The 13,451-nt window shown below is 36.3% G+C and overlaps 1 protein-coding gene across 4 annotated transcripts in view; it reads left to right on the forward strand.

Annotated features, from left to right (window-relative positions):
• LOC136032182 (uncharacterized) overlaps positions 1–13,451 on the forward strand; it is a 107,848-nt gene that overhangs the window by 36,036 nt on the left and 58,361 nt on the right. For 2 of the 4 annotated variants that reach the window (XM_065712376.1, XM_065712377.1), the window contains exon 1: positions 3,149–3,448. The exons of the other annotated variants lie outside the window; for them this stretch is intronic. In XM_065712376.1, the coding sequence (XP_065568448.1) occupies positions 3,171–3,448 (278 nt within the window). In that variant the 5' untranslated portion in view covers positions 3,149–3,170. Of the gene's footprint in view, positions 1–3,148; positions 3,449–13,451 lie in introns of those variants that run through there. 4 annotated transcript variants of the gene reach the window in all.

Raw genomic sequence — 13,451 nt, forward strand, 5'->3', positions numbered from 1 at the left:
TTTCTAAAATGAGGCAATTTTTTTTAGGCTCGTCACTTTTGATGGGTAAAACCAACCTTGAGGAAACTTATGTATTTAAAATCAGCATTAAAATGCAATTCTTGTGATGTAACTACTGGTATCAAAATTACATTTTTTAGAGTTTCAGTTACTATTGAGCCGGGTCACTCCTTACTACAGTTCGTTAACACGAACTGTTTGACAATCAATCAATGGTCATTTAGTGAAAGATTCAAAATTGTTCAATGTTAGTTTTGAAAGTAATGAAATTGTAGTCTGTCTATCCTAAATAAATGTCCAACTTGTACATTTTTCATAAATGATGCTTGATTTTCCCCAAGCTGGTAATTGATGGTTTTTGAAGTCAATTCAAACTCAGTAAATATGTTCCTCAAATGGGGTTCGAACGCTCGAACCCCATTATATATATATTTGGTAGGGAGTCTTTTGGTAGTCCTTTGGTAACTTGGTAGCAATATATTTCAAAAATGGTGCTTGATATTCACTAAAGTCGGTATTTAAGGATTGTATGATCATTAATGACAAACTTGAGTCTGAAATGACAATTTTAGCGTCTTAAAATAAAACAGAGTGCGCAGCGTTTAAGTGCGTATAAAAAGCGTATAAAAAGTGCGTATAAAAAGTGCTTGTAAAAAGTGCGCAGCGTTTGCTGCTTCACCGCTGACTCCCAGTCTCTAACATAATTTGTATGGAACGTTTTTTGTGTCAGTATTTAGAGATTTCGAACTTACCGAAGGGTCCTACAATAAATTGTGCTATATAGTTTAAGTATTTTGCAGGACACTTCCAATATTCAACAATGTCTGTTGAGCTTGTTGATTACAATTCTTTGGAGCTTGTCTATGAAATAAGTGTTATCTTCTGCAGATATTCTGTAATAGACATCCAAAGCCAAACACCATATGTACGTTTTTCACAGGAGACGTTTAATATTGACCGAAATTTGTATTTAACGTTTATTGGAGTCACTAAATACAAATATGAGACTGAAAACTAGAATTTGAGCATCCTAAAATTTACACATATGTCTTCTGGTATCTACCAAAATTTGTATATCGAAGGATTTCAAAGCGTTGATTATAAACCTCTGGATAGTATTGCGATATGGAAACCCTAAAACCAAAACAGATTAAGTCATGGATTGTGTCATAAATTCTGTTTGATTTCCACCAAAGTTGGTATTTGAGGGTTTTAATGACTTGATGAAGAACGATGTATTTCCTATGTATTTTTTTTCCCGTCATATAGAATAGAAGAGGGCAGAAAGTAGGGAGAGAATAACTTGATCGAACATCCTGAGATCCAGGACTTTTTTAACTACAAAATGTTAAGGCTTCATTTTAATAAAGAAAGGGACAAAAAGCTTTAAAATTATCCCTCCAGCCTCTCCAGGGACTAATGATGCGGAAAACCCCAAGAACATATGTACGAAGTTATGCGAGTCGCTTATTTTTAGACATAAATTTCGTATACGCACAAGCAATATTCATGTTACGCCTTGTTGAGACTAGAATCATACAATGAATTAAGTCTTAAAATTGGACAATTGGGCCCCAAGTCTAACCCCGGGGACCCAAGGACCAGGGCTCCAGGTAGCTAGGACCCCAGGCTGGGGTTCTAGCTATCTCATACGGGAATCATGAAGAGAATAAAACTTAAAATTGAACCTCTGGGCATCTAGTCTGGCCCTGGGGCTCTAGATGCACTCTCCTCTATACCTTTCCCTCATCTTTGTACATATAGACATATTACACCTTTTGATTTAAAGCTATAGCTTTGTAGAAAGTATTCAGATCTACTACTGATACTTTTTAAAGATAAATTATAAGTACTCCCGCCACTGGGAGTATTCCCCCCGTACCATGATAGTTTCTACTTCAAGAATTACTACCATGAATACTTCCGATCTGACAACTGGTACCACTGGTATTTCGACCACGTTTACTCCAACAGAGGTTTTTTCTCTAGTGGCTATTGCTACTGCTATCCCTGTTACCACGATTGCTCTAGCTCTTACAACTCAAAACATGACTGACCTTACCATGGCTGTTCCTACTACGAATAGACGGCTGCTCTAACGACCATTCCCTCTTTCACAACTACTTTAACCGCGATTACCTCCACCAACACAAGTCAATGTTGTACTGCTAACTAACAACTAACATTACTATATATATATATATATATATATATATATATATATATATATATATATATATATATATATATATATATATATATATATATTTGATTAAAATCAATGAAGGCCAGTAAAGACGGCTCTGGCTACTAAAGATGACAGTTCCTACTACGAATAGACGGCTGCTCCAACGACCATTCCCTCTTTCACAACTACTTTAACCGCGATTACCTCCACCAACACAAGTCAATGTTGTACTACTAACTAACAACTAACATTACTATATATATATATATTTGATTATATATATATATATTATTAAAATAGAAAAAAAATAAAGAAAAAAGGTTTTCACGAAAACTAAAAAGTGAATTCAAGATTTAAACGAGCAAAATCAGCTTATGTAAGATACTAAAGTTTAAACGAGTAGGAATTATTATGAATGGAGAAATGTACCCTAAGGCAAACAGACACTGCAATGGAAATTGCATTCAAACTTTAAACAAGCAGAAACTACAAGAAATAAGTTTGGCCCTGCCACCCTTTCCCAAAAACCCTAAAGGCTAAATTTCTATTTGCACTTTATTGAAAACAAAATTTTTAACAGCTTTTCTTTCTTTCTTTATTATCGAAAAAATTAATGCTGCTTAAACTTTCAATTCATTTCTTCCTTTCAAGCCCAATACTTTCATATGTGTAGGAAATCAGGTATTTTTCACACGTTTCTAATTTTAAAGTTGCACTTTATGTTTTGAATTTTCTTTTTAATTTGAATACTATCAAAGACCAGGGTTCTCTTAGAATAAAGCTCATTAGTTAAGACTAATATGCAACTTGTCTATTAATTAATGATGTATGAAAATGCAAGACACTATGCTAGAAGCTATATTTGATTCCAGAATCTTAAAAGCTGCTGAATTACGTCACTATTGCTGACGTATACCGCCTCTTGTGGTATCCGTTCTATCCAATTTTGCATAATTCCAATTCAGTCCATGTTCAAACAGTGATGGCTTCAGAAAATGGTTTTAACGGTACCGGGCCAGTGAAGACGGCTCTGGCTACTAAAGATGGATTGTATATGGGGACCTTAAACGCGGCACAGCCAACTGGAGGGCCGCAGCAATCTATGGACATGAGCGATCCTAACGTGAAGAAACTTGTTTATAATCTATATAGGGGGCTTCTAGGAACGTACAATGACAAAGCAAATGATGTCGTGGCATCGTGCCCTGATGCATTCGTGACTGAAGACCAAGGCATTGCACGGCAAGTTGAGAGCATGCTGTAAGATAACCTTCACTTTTTTACAATTCGTTTGACTGTCCTAAACCAAGACTCCTTATTAACGCCGTATCCAGGGAGGGGATTAGAGGTTTCGAACCCCCTCCCCCTTAACTTTTTGTTTGACTTGTAAAAACGTAACAAAAATGCATAAAAAATTTTTGATCCAGTATTTGAAGTTTTTTACACCCTTCCAACTAAATCTCGGATACGACCCTGCTCATTATGCAAACATAGCCTACATGATTTCGGTTTAGAGCGGGTAGCAGGGCGAGGTCTGTTTTTCTATAGTTTTATCACTCGGTTGTTGAATAAATATAAAATAAAGATCTCGCCCCGCTGCCCGAGGGGCTCATGGACTAATACGCTTCGCTCTATATAGGTAATGTTACCTGTAAGCAAGCCCACTTTACGCATTTTTAGTCTGGTTGGAAGGGGATTTTAGGAAGCTAAAAAATAGCTGCGCTTCTCTAAATGACAAAGAAACAATATGCGATCATCAGAATCTTGCTATATGTAGTAATTAAATAAAAAAAAAACTATTTTTTTTTAGCTGAAAGTAAGGAGCGATATTAAAACTTAAAACGAACAGAAATTACTCCGTATATGAAATGGGTTGTTCCCTCCGCAATCCCTCGCTCTTTATGCTAAAGCTTTTAATTGTTTTAAAAAGTAGAATTGTGGCAAAAAGTCAAACTTTAGCGTAAAGAGCGAGGGATTGCGGAGGGGACAACCCATTTCATATACGGAGTAATTTCTGTTCGTTTTAAGTTTTAATGTCGCTCCTTACTTTCAGCTAAAAAAAAATTAGTTTTTTTTTATTTAATTTCTGAACGTTTTTGAATAAATGCATGTTTGGTTTTGGCTCTCCGCACATAAGTTATTAAAATGAAATTTGCATATTAATTCCTTTTTTGGCTAAATGGCTTTCTCTTAGTTTTGATCAGACGATTTTGAGAAATAAGGGGTGAGGAAGGAGGCCTAGTTGCCCTGTAATTTTTCGGTTACTTAAAAAGGCAACTAGAACTTTTAATTTTAACGAACGTTTTTATTAGTAAAAAATATGCGTAACTTAAGATTTAACTTACGTAACAAACTTTCATAACCTTATATTTTTATTATGTATACGAGGGGGTTTTTACCCTCGTTAATACCTCGCTCTTTACACTAAATCGTAAGTTTTGTCCCAATTCTTTAAGAATGACCCCTGAATCAGAAAGGCCGTAGAATAAATAGTTGAAATTACTAAAAATACTTTAACATAAAGAGCAAGGTATTTATCTCCTCCTAAATACCTTGCTCTTTATGCTAAAGTATTTTTAGAACCCCTCATATGCGTACTAATCTCTGTTCGTTTTAAGTTTCAATGCTACTTCTTCCTTTCATTTGAAAAAAGTTTTCATGTTTATTTTTCATTGTTTTCTTATAGTAATGCTAGAGAATCCTGCGTCCTTTTCATTGAATTTTTCTTCCCCCATGACAGATTCCTCCAAGGAAAGATCCTCCAACATAGCCCCCTCTCCTCAGCCCCACCCCCAAACAAAATAAAATCCCCCTGAAAACGTCTGTACACTTCCCAATAACCATTACTATATGTAAACACCGGTCAAAGTTTGTAACTTGCAGCCCCTCCCCCAGGGATTGTGGGGGAGTAAGTCATCCCCAAAGACATAGTTATTATGGTTTTCGACTATGTTGAACAAAATGGCTATCTCAAAATTTGGTCCGTTGACTTTGGGAAAAAAATGAGCGTGGGAGGGGGCCTAGATGCCCTCCAATTTTTTCGGTCACTTAAAAGGGCACTAGAACTTTTCATTTCCGTTAGAATGAGCCCTCTTACGACATTCTAGGACCACTTGGTCGATACGATGACCCCTGGGAAAAAAAAAACAAAACAAACAAATAAACACGCACCCGTGATTTGTCTTCTGGCAAAAAATACAAAATTCCACATTTTTGTAGATAGGAGCTTGAAACTTCTACAGTAGGGTTCTCTGATACGCTGAATCTGATGGTGTCATTTTCGTTAAGATCCTACGACTTTTAGGGGGTGTTTCCCCCTATTTTCCTAAATAAGGCAAATTTTCTCAGGCTCGTAACTTTTGATTGGTAAGACTAAACTTGATGAAACTTATATATTTAAAATCAGCATTGAAATACAATTCTTTTGATGTAGCTATTGATGTCAAAATTCCATTTTTTAGAGTTTTGGTTACGATTGAGCCGGGTCGCTCCTTACTACAGTTCGTTACCACGAACTGTTTGATACGCACTTTAGACAGCTTGTGACGAAACTAAACATTTACCTCAAATGCAATCAAAACCGTATATAGGTTTGACAATTCGCGGGGGATTGGGATTGGATATCAGAGGACTACCTAAAAACGTCGAAACAAAAAAAAAGAGGAAAAAAGCATTTTAAATATAAATTTTGTTCGACGAAGAACCTTTCGGATCAATCTTATGACCGGAGCCCTCCCCCTTTGTACCGCTTTGTAGGCCTACATAAATGTGTACAATAAGTACAAGAATACCTTTGCCAATTGCGCTGAAGCCTTTTTGCAGTGTTTTTTTTTTTAGGGAAGGCAAAGGATTTTTTGGGGAGAGGTTCTAATTCAAGAAAAAAGTGAGAAAAAATTCTAAGGCTCAAAACGGTCCAATTCCTTAGTTGAAAAAATAATATTTTTTAGATTTATGATGTGCTGATTTAGTTGACTCAGGCCTGCTCCGCATAGAGTGGTAACCCTGTACAGTTTGAGGTTGCAAAGTTATGCAAGGTATTGGTTAAAGACCCATGTGGGCCTATAACCGATTCGAAGTTCGTGAAAGATTTATAGGAAACTCATTTTTGGTCAAAATTTAATCACAGTAGGTGGATGTTGCCCCTGGAGAATTTTGTCTGCTCTGTGAGCTACTCATCACCTCCTCTATCAGACGCATACCCATACTGTTACTTTTTGGGGAGGGGGGAGAACATTTCGGAAGGGTGGCAGATTCTACAGAACGCAAAAAGAGGTATTATATGAAAAATAAAGACAATTACTTGGAATGGACAAAACCACGAGTCTTGCAAGAGTGGGCATATTAGATGGCATAATTCATAATTAGCAAACCTGGTAATTGAACACTCAGAAACTGTGAATAATTTCACAGGAAACAAATGTCAGTTACTTTTGTAGATCGGTCTCTAATTTCAGTCAGCGCGAAAAGTGTTAAGAGGGCCTTGGGGGGGGGGGACATTTTTATTGCTAAAACCTTTGGAAGAACAGTGTAGCTGTAGTAATGCACACAGGACACACTGACAGACAGATTCACTGGGGGAATGCAACACCCTTTAACAGTTCTTAGTGAGGAGGTATCTTAATATTTTCCAAATCTATGAGAATGTGAGAAACACCATTGATGGTATTAATGACTAATTCTCCATTAGCGATCTACCAGTCTCTATCTGCCTTCGTAGTAAAATTTAATTTGAGGATAGTTGACAGATTTGATAGACGACACGAATGCAAAACATGTTTCGATGAAAGTGATATAGTAGTTTTCGGATATTAGCAGTCCTATCATTATGTTTCACAAATGGTTCAACGAATTTAGATTCTATTCACACCTATCTTATGAATTTCAGGCGTTTATTTTTCTATACTACATACCCGCGAGACTAATTAGAAGCAATAAATGGTAAGATCAAGAAATTCAAAGCCAAGCCTGAACAACGAAATTATTAATTTTCACTAAAGAAATCATATTTCAGAATAAATATTTGTTTGTCGAAAAATATTAATTCACAGTAGGATACAGGACCGTATCCTGGATTTTTTGGTGGAATGTTTTACTCAAGGATTTTTTTCGGGGGGGGGGGAGGTTCACACACAAAAATCTCAAAAAACGCATAAAGAATTTGTTTATATCCATTTTTGTTACGTTTTTACGAGTCAGACAAATTTTTTGGGGGGAGAGGTTCAAATTCCCTAGCCCCCCGGGTACGGGCTTGGTACGATACATACTCATTTGCAGTGCCGCATTATGGGTACATGATACTCTTTTAGAAATTATTTGGCTCTATCAATTTTCATAAAATGACATTTTTTTCAATTAGGTGGAAAGGATGGCAAGCCGCCAATTAATCAATAGAAGAATTGTTATATGAAATTATAAAAAGTTTGAGAACTATTAGTATAGCCAATGTCAAACAGTTCGTGGTAACGAACTGTAGTAAAGAGCGACCCGGCTCAATAGTAACCAAAACTCTAAAAAATTGAATTTTGATATCAATAGCTACATCAAAAGAATCGAATTTTAATGCTGATTTTAAATATATAAGTTTCATCAAGTTTAGTCTTACCCATCAAAAGTTACGAGCCTGGAAAAATTTCCGTTATTTAGGAAAATAGGGGGAAACACCCCCTAAAAGTCGTAGGATTTTAATGAAAATGACACCATCAGATTCAGCGTATCAGAGAACCCTACTGTAGAAGTTTCAAGCTCCTATCTACAAAAATGTGGAATTTTGTATTTTTTGCCAGAAGACAAATCACGGGTACGTGTTTATTTATTTTTTTTTTTCCCCAGGGGTCATCTTATCGACCAAGTGGCCCTCTTGCGACATTCTAGGACCACTTGGTCGATAAGATGACCCCTGGGGAAAAAAAAAATAGGGGGTCATCTTATCGACCAAGTGGTCCTAGAATGTCGCAAGAGGGCCACTTGGTCGATAAGATGACCCCTGGGGAAAAAAAAAATAAATAAACACGTACCCGTGATTTGTCTTCTGGCAAAAAATACAAAATTCCACATTTTTGTAGATAGGAGCTTGAAACTTCTACAGTAGGGTTCTCTGATACGCTGAATCTGATGGTGTCATTTTCATTAAAATCCTACGACTTTTAGGGGGTGTTTCCCCCTATTTTCCTAAATAACGGAAATTTTTCCAGGCTCGTAACTTTTGATGGGTAAGACTAAACTTGATGAAACTTATATATTTAAAATCAGCATTAAAATTCGATTCTTTTGATGTAGCTATTGATATCAAAATTCAATTTTTTAGAGTTTTGGTTACTATTGAGCCGGGTCGCTCTTTACTACAGTTCGTTACCACGAACTGTTTGACATTGGCTATACTAATAGTTCTCAAACTTCTTATAATTTCATATAACAGTTCTTCTATTGATTAATTGGCGGCTTGCCATCCTTTCCACCTAATTGAAAAAAATGTCATTTTATGAAAATTGATAGAGCCAAATAATTTCTAAAAGAGTATCATGTACCCATAATGCGGCACTGCAAATGAGTATGTATCGTACCAAGCCCGTACCCGGGGGGCTAGGGAATTTGAACCTCTCCCCCCAAAAAATTTGTCTGACTCGTAAAAACGTAACGAAAATGGATATAAACTAATTCTTTATGCGTTTTTTGAGATTTTTGTGTGTGAACCTCCCCCCCCCCCGAAAAAAATCCTTGAGTAAAACATTCCACCAAAAAATCCAGGATACGGTCCTGTATCCTACTGTGAATTAATATTTTTCGACAAACAAATATTTATTCTGAAATATGATTTCTTTAGTGAAAATTAATAATTTCGTTGTTCAGGCTTGGCTTTGAATTTCTTGATCTTACCATTTATTGCTTCTAATTAGTCTCGCGGGTATGTAGTATAGAAAAATAAACGCCTGAAATTCATAAGATAGGTGTGAATAGAATCTAAATTCGTTGAACCATTTGTGAAACATAATGATAGGACTGCTAATATCCGAAAACTACTATATCACTTTCATCGAAACATGTTTTGCATTCGTGTCGTCTATCAAATCTGTCAACTATCCTCAAATTAAATTTTACTACGAAGGCAGATAGAGACTGGTAGATCGCTAATGGAGAATTAGTCATTAATACCATCAATGGTGTTTCTCACATTCTCATAGATTTGGAAAATATTAAGATACCTCCTCACTAAGAACTGTTAAAGGGTGTTGCATTCCCCCAGTGAATCTGTCTGTCAGTGTGTCCTGTGTGCATTACTACAGCTACACTGTTCATCTGACCGCCAAGAAACTTTTAGAAGTTGTTAATTACGATCATCTGACCGCCAAGAAACTTTTAGAAGTTGTTAATTACGATCTTCCAAAGGTTTTAGCAATAAAAATGTCAAGGCCCTCTTAACACTTTTCGCGCTAACTGAAATTAGAGACCGATCTACAAAAATAACTGACATTTGTTTCCTGTGAAATTATTCACAGTTTCTGAGTGTTCAATTACCAGGTTTGCTAATTATGAATTATGCCATCTAATATGCCCACTCTTGCAAGACTCGTGGTTTTGTCCATTCCAAGTAATTGTCTTTATTTTTCATATAATACCTCTTTTTGCGTTCTGTAGAATCTGCCACCCTTCCGAAATGTTCTCCCCCCTCCCCAAAAAGTAACAGTATGGGTATGCGTCTGATAGAGGAGGTGATGAGTAGCTCACAGAGCAGACAAAATTCTCCAGGGGCAACATCCACCTACTGTGATTAAATTTTGACCAAAAATGAGTTTCCTATAAATCTTTCACGAACTTCGAATCGGTTATAGGCCCACATGGGTCTTTAACCAATACCTTGCATAACTTTGCAACCTCAAACTGTACAGGGTTACCACTCTATGCGGAGCAGGCCTGAGTCAACTAAATCAGCACATCATAAATCTAAAAAATATTATTTTTTCAACTAAGGAATTGGACCGTTTTGAGCCTTAGAATTTTTTCTCACTTTTTTCTTGAATTAGAACCTCTCCCCAAAAAATCCTTTGCCTTCCCTAAAAAAAAACACTGCAAAAAGGCTTCAGCGCAATTGGCAAAGGTATTCTTGTACTTATTGTACACATTTATGTAGGCCTACAAAGCGGTACAAAGGGGGAGGGCTCCGGTCATAAGATTGATCCGAAAGGTTCTTCGTCGAACAAAATTTATATTTAAAATGCTTTTTTCCTCTTTTTTTTTGTTTCGACGTTTTTAGGTAGTCCTCTGATATCCAATCCCAATCCCCCGCGAATTGTCAAACCTATATACGGTTTTGATTGCATTTGAGGTAAATGTTTAGTTTCGTCACAAGCTGTCTAAAGTGCGTATCAAACAGTTCGTGGTAACGAACTGTAGTAAGGAGCGACCCGGCTCAATAGTAACCAAAACTCTAAAAAATTGAATTTTGATATCAATAGCTACATCAAAAGAATCGTATTTTAATGCTGATTTTAAATATATAAGTTTCATCAAGTTTAGTCTTACCAATCAAAAGTTACGAGCCTGAGAAAATTTGCCTTATTTAGGAAAATAGGGGGAAACACCCCCTAAAAGTCGTAGGATCTTAACGAAAATGACACCATCAGATTCAGCGTATCAGAGAACCCTACTGTAGAAGTTTCAAGCTCCTATCTACAAAAATGTGGAATTTTGTATTTTTTGCCAGAAGACAAATCACGGGTGCGTGTTTATTTGTTTGTTTTGTTTTTTTTTTTTCCCAGGGGTCATCGTATCGACCAAGTGGTCCTAGAATGTCGTAAGAGGGCTCATTCTAACGGAAATGAAAAGTTCTAGTGCCCTTCTTAAGTGACCGAAAAAATTGGAGGGCATCTAGGCCCCCTCCCACGCTCATTTTTTTCCCAAAGTCAACGGACCAAAATTTTGAGATAGCCATTTTGTTCAACATAGTCGAAAACCATAATAACTATGTCTTTGGGGATGAATTACTCCCCCACAATCCCTGGGGGAGGGGCTGCAAGTTACAAACTTTGACCGGTGTTTACATATAGTAATGGTTATTGGGAAGTGTACAGACGTTTTCAGGGGGATTTTATTTTGTTTGGGGGTGGGGCTGAGGAGAGGGGGCTATGTTGGAGGATCTTTCCTTGGAGGAATCTGTCATGGGGGAAGAAAAATTCAATGAAAAGGACGCAGGATTCTCTAGCATTACTATAAGAAAACAATGAAAAATAAACATGAAAACGTTTTTTCAAATGAAAGGAAGAAGTAGCATTGAAACTTAAAACGAACAGAGATTAGTACAAACCCCCTCGTATACATAATAAAAATATAAGGTTATGAAAGTTTGTTACGTAAGTTAATTCTTAAGTTACGTATATTTTTTACTAATAAAAACGTTCGTTAAAAATTAAAAGTTCTAGTTGCCTTTTTAAGTAACCGAAAAATTGGAGGGCAACTAGGCCTCCTTCTCCACCCCTTATTTCTCAAAATCCTCTGATCAAAACTAAGAGAAAGCCATTTAGCCAAAAAAAGAATTAATATACAAATTTCATTTTAATAATTTATGTGCGGAAAGCCAAAACCAAACATGCATTAATTCAAAAACGTTCAGAAATTAAATAAAAAAACTAATTTTTTTAGCTGAAAGTAAGGAGCGACATTAAAACTTAAAACGAACAGAAATTACTCCGTATATGAAATGAGTTGTCCCCTCCGCAATCCCTCGCTCTTTACGCTAAAGTTTGACTCTTTGCCACAATTCTACTTTTTAAAACAATTAAAAGCTTTAGCGTAATGAGCGAGGGATTGCGGAGGGGGCAACTCATTTCATATACGGAGTAATTTCTGTTCGTTTTAAGTTTTAATGTCGCTCCTTACTTTCAGCTAAAAAAATTAGTTTTTTATTTAATTTACCCAATAGACCTTCCCACAGATCCTTGACGTGGCTGTCGTTTTCAAGGAGAACCATAAATCATTCTGAAATTGAGCTAGAAAATACTTAGAAAATTCCAACTGATATTTGATTTTGGTCAAACTGAATGAAAGTGAAAGAAAATTTCATACTTTTTCAAAGAATAGCATTCACAATATTGAATTACAAGTGGCCTTATTCAAGGCGGAACCAGGTAATGGTGAGGGGGCACATACCACCCTCAGAGTGTCGAAAGTTGAACTAATTACAGGGATAGAGTGGCAAAAAAAATACAAACGAGGGAGTCCAAGTTTGGTTGGTGCCCCTCACTTAAACATCAATGCTGTATCTTCCCCTGGTCTTGTTATTTTTAAATGTTAGAGCACTACAAAAAAAGTTTTTTTTTTAAGATTTAAAGACATTCGAGAATTTATGGAAAAGTCTATTGTCATAACCGGTAGCCTATCACCAAATAATTAATGAAGCGGCATATCCTGCATTAGAGGCTGTATTTCATGAAAGCTAGATATGCTTGCGACCCCTCCCAGCCCACCTCTGCATGCGGCTTTTGATTGTTGTCTTGGTAAATATACTTTCTGGGTGATATGAATGATATCTTAGAAGTAAAAAGAACTTAAAACTTGCCAATAAATAAGAAGACATCAAAAGAAAAGATGTAATTTGAAATCAAAAGTCCATAAGAAAATTAGAATTCTAGTGTTATAAAGAAAGAACTATACAGTTCATCGGGCTTACTGGGCCTTTATTTTGTAATGTTCTTGCGTCCAAATAAAGAATTTTCTCTAATAATAAATGTTTGAAAAAACATTGCTTTCTTTTGTGCCCATAGATACACAAAAGAAAGGTTCTTAGGAGGTTGAGGAGATCATTTCAAAGGAAGGGTTGATTTTGATTAAGAATAATCAATCAGATAGAAATAATCATTTTCTAAGCCATAAAGACCATAGCAAAGACATGTTTGATTAAATCTAGTTCAAGATGGATTTTTGCCCGCGGGCAGAGGTGCCATTTGGGGGGGCCCCAAATGGCACCACAAAGGGCCCTTTGCTGGCCATAATAATCCATTATGTCCAACATAATCCATTCTATCCCATTGATTTGAAATTACTGCACGCCTATTACTTTCACCGACGTATTGTTTACTTAAATAGAAAAGTTTCTCACTGAAGAGGGCCAGCCTTTAGTCTGATTGAATTTTCCACTTTCAGTTTAATCGCTTAACCTCGTTGATTATGATCTTTGATGTTATAATTAATCTTAGAGGTCAGTGTGGCTGAGTTCCACAAGGGTTACAGTACATTTCCATGCAACACACGGGTGCTGAAAATGAGTTTTTAC

This window comes from Artemia franciscana, chromosome 10 (genome assembly GCF_032884065.1).
Source record: "Artemia franciscana chromosome 10, ASM3288406v1, whole genome shotgun sequence".
In the NCBI taxonomy this organism is placed as follows: domain Eukaryota; kingdom Metazoa; phylum Arthropoda; class Branchiopoda; order Anostraca; family Artemiidae; genus Artemia; species Artemia franciscana.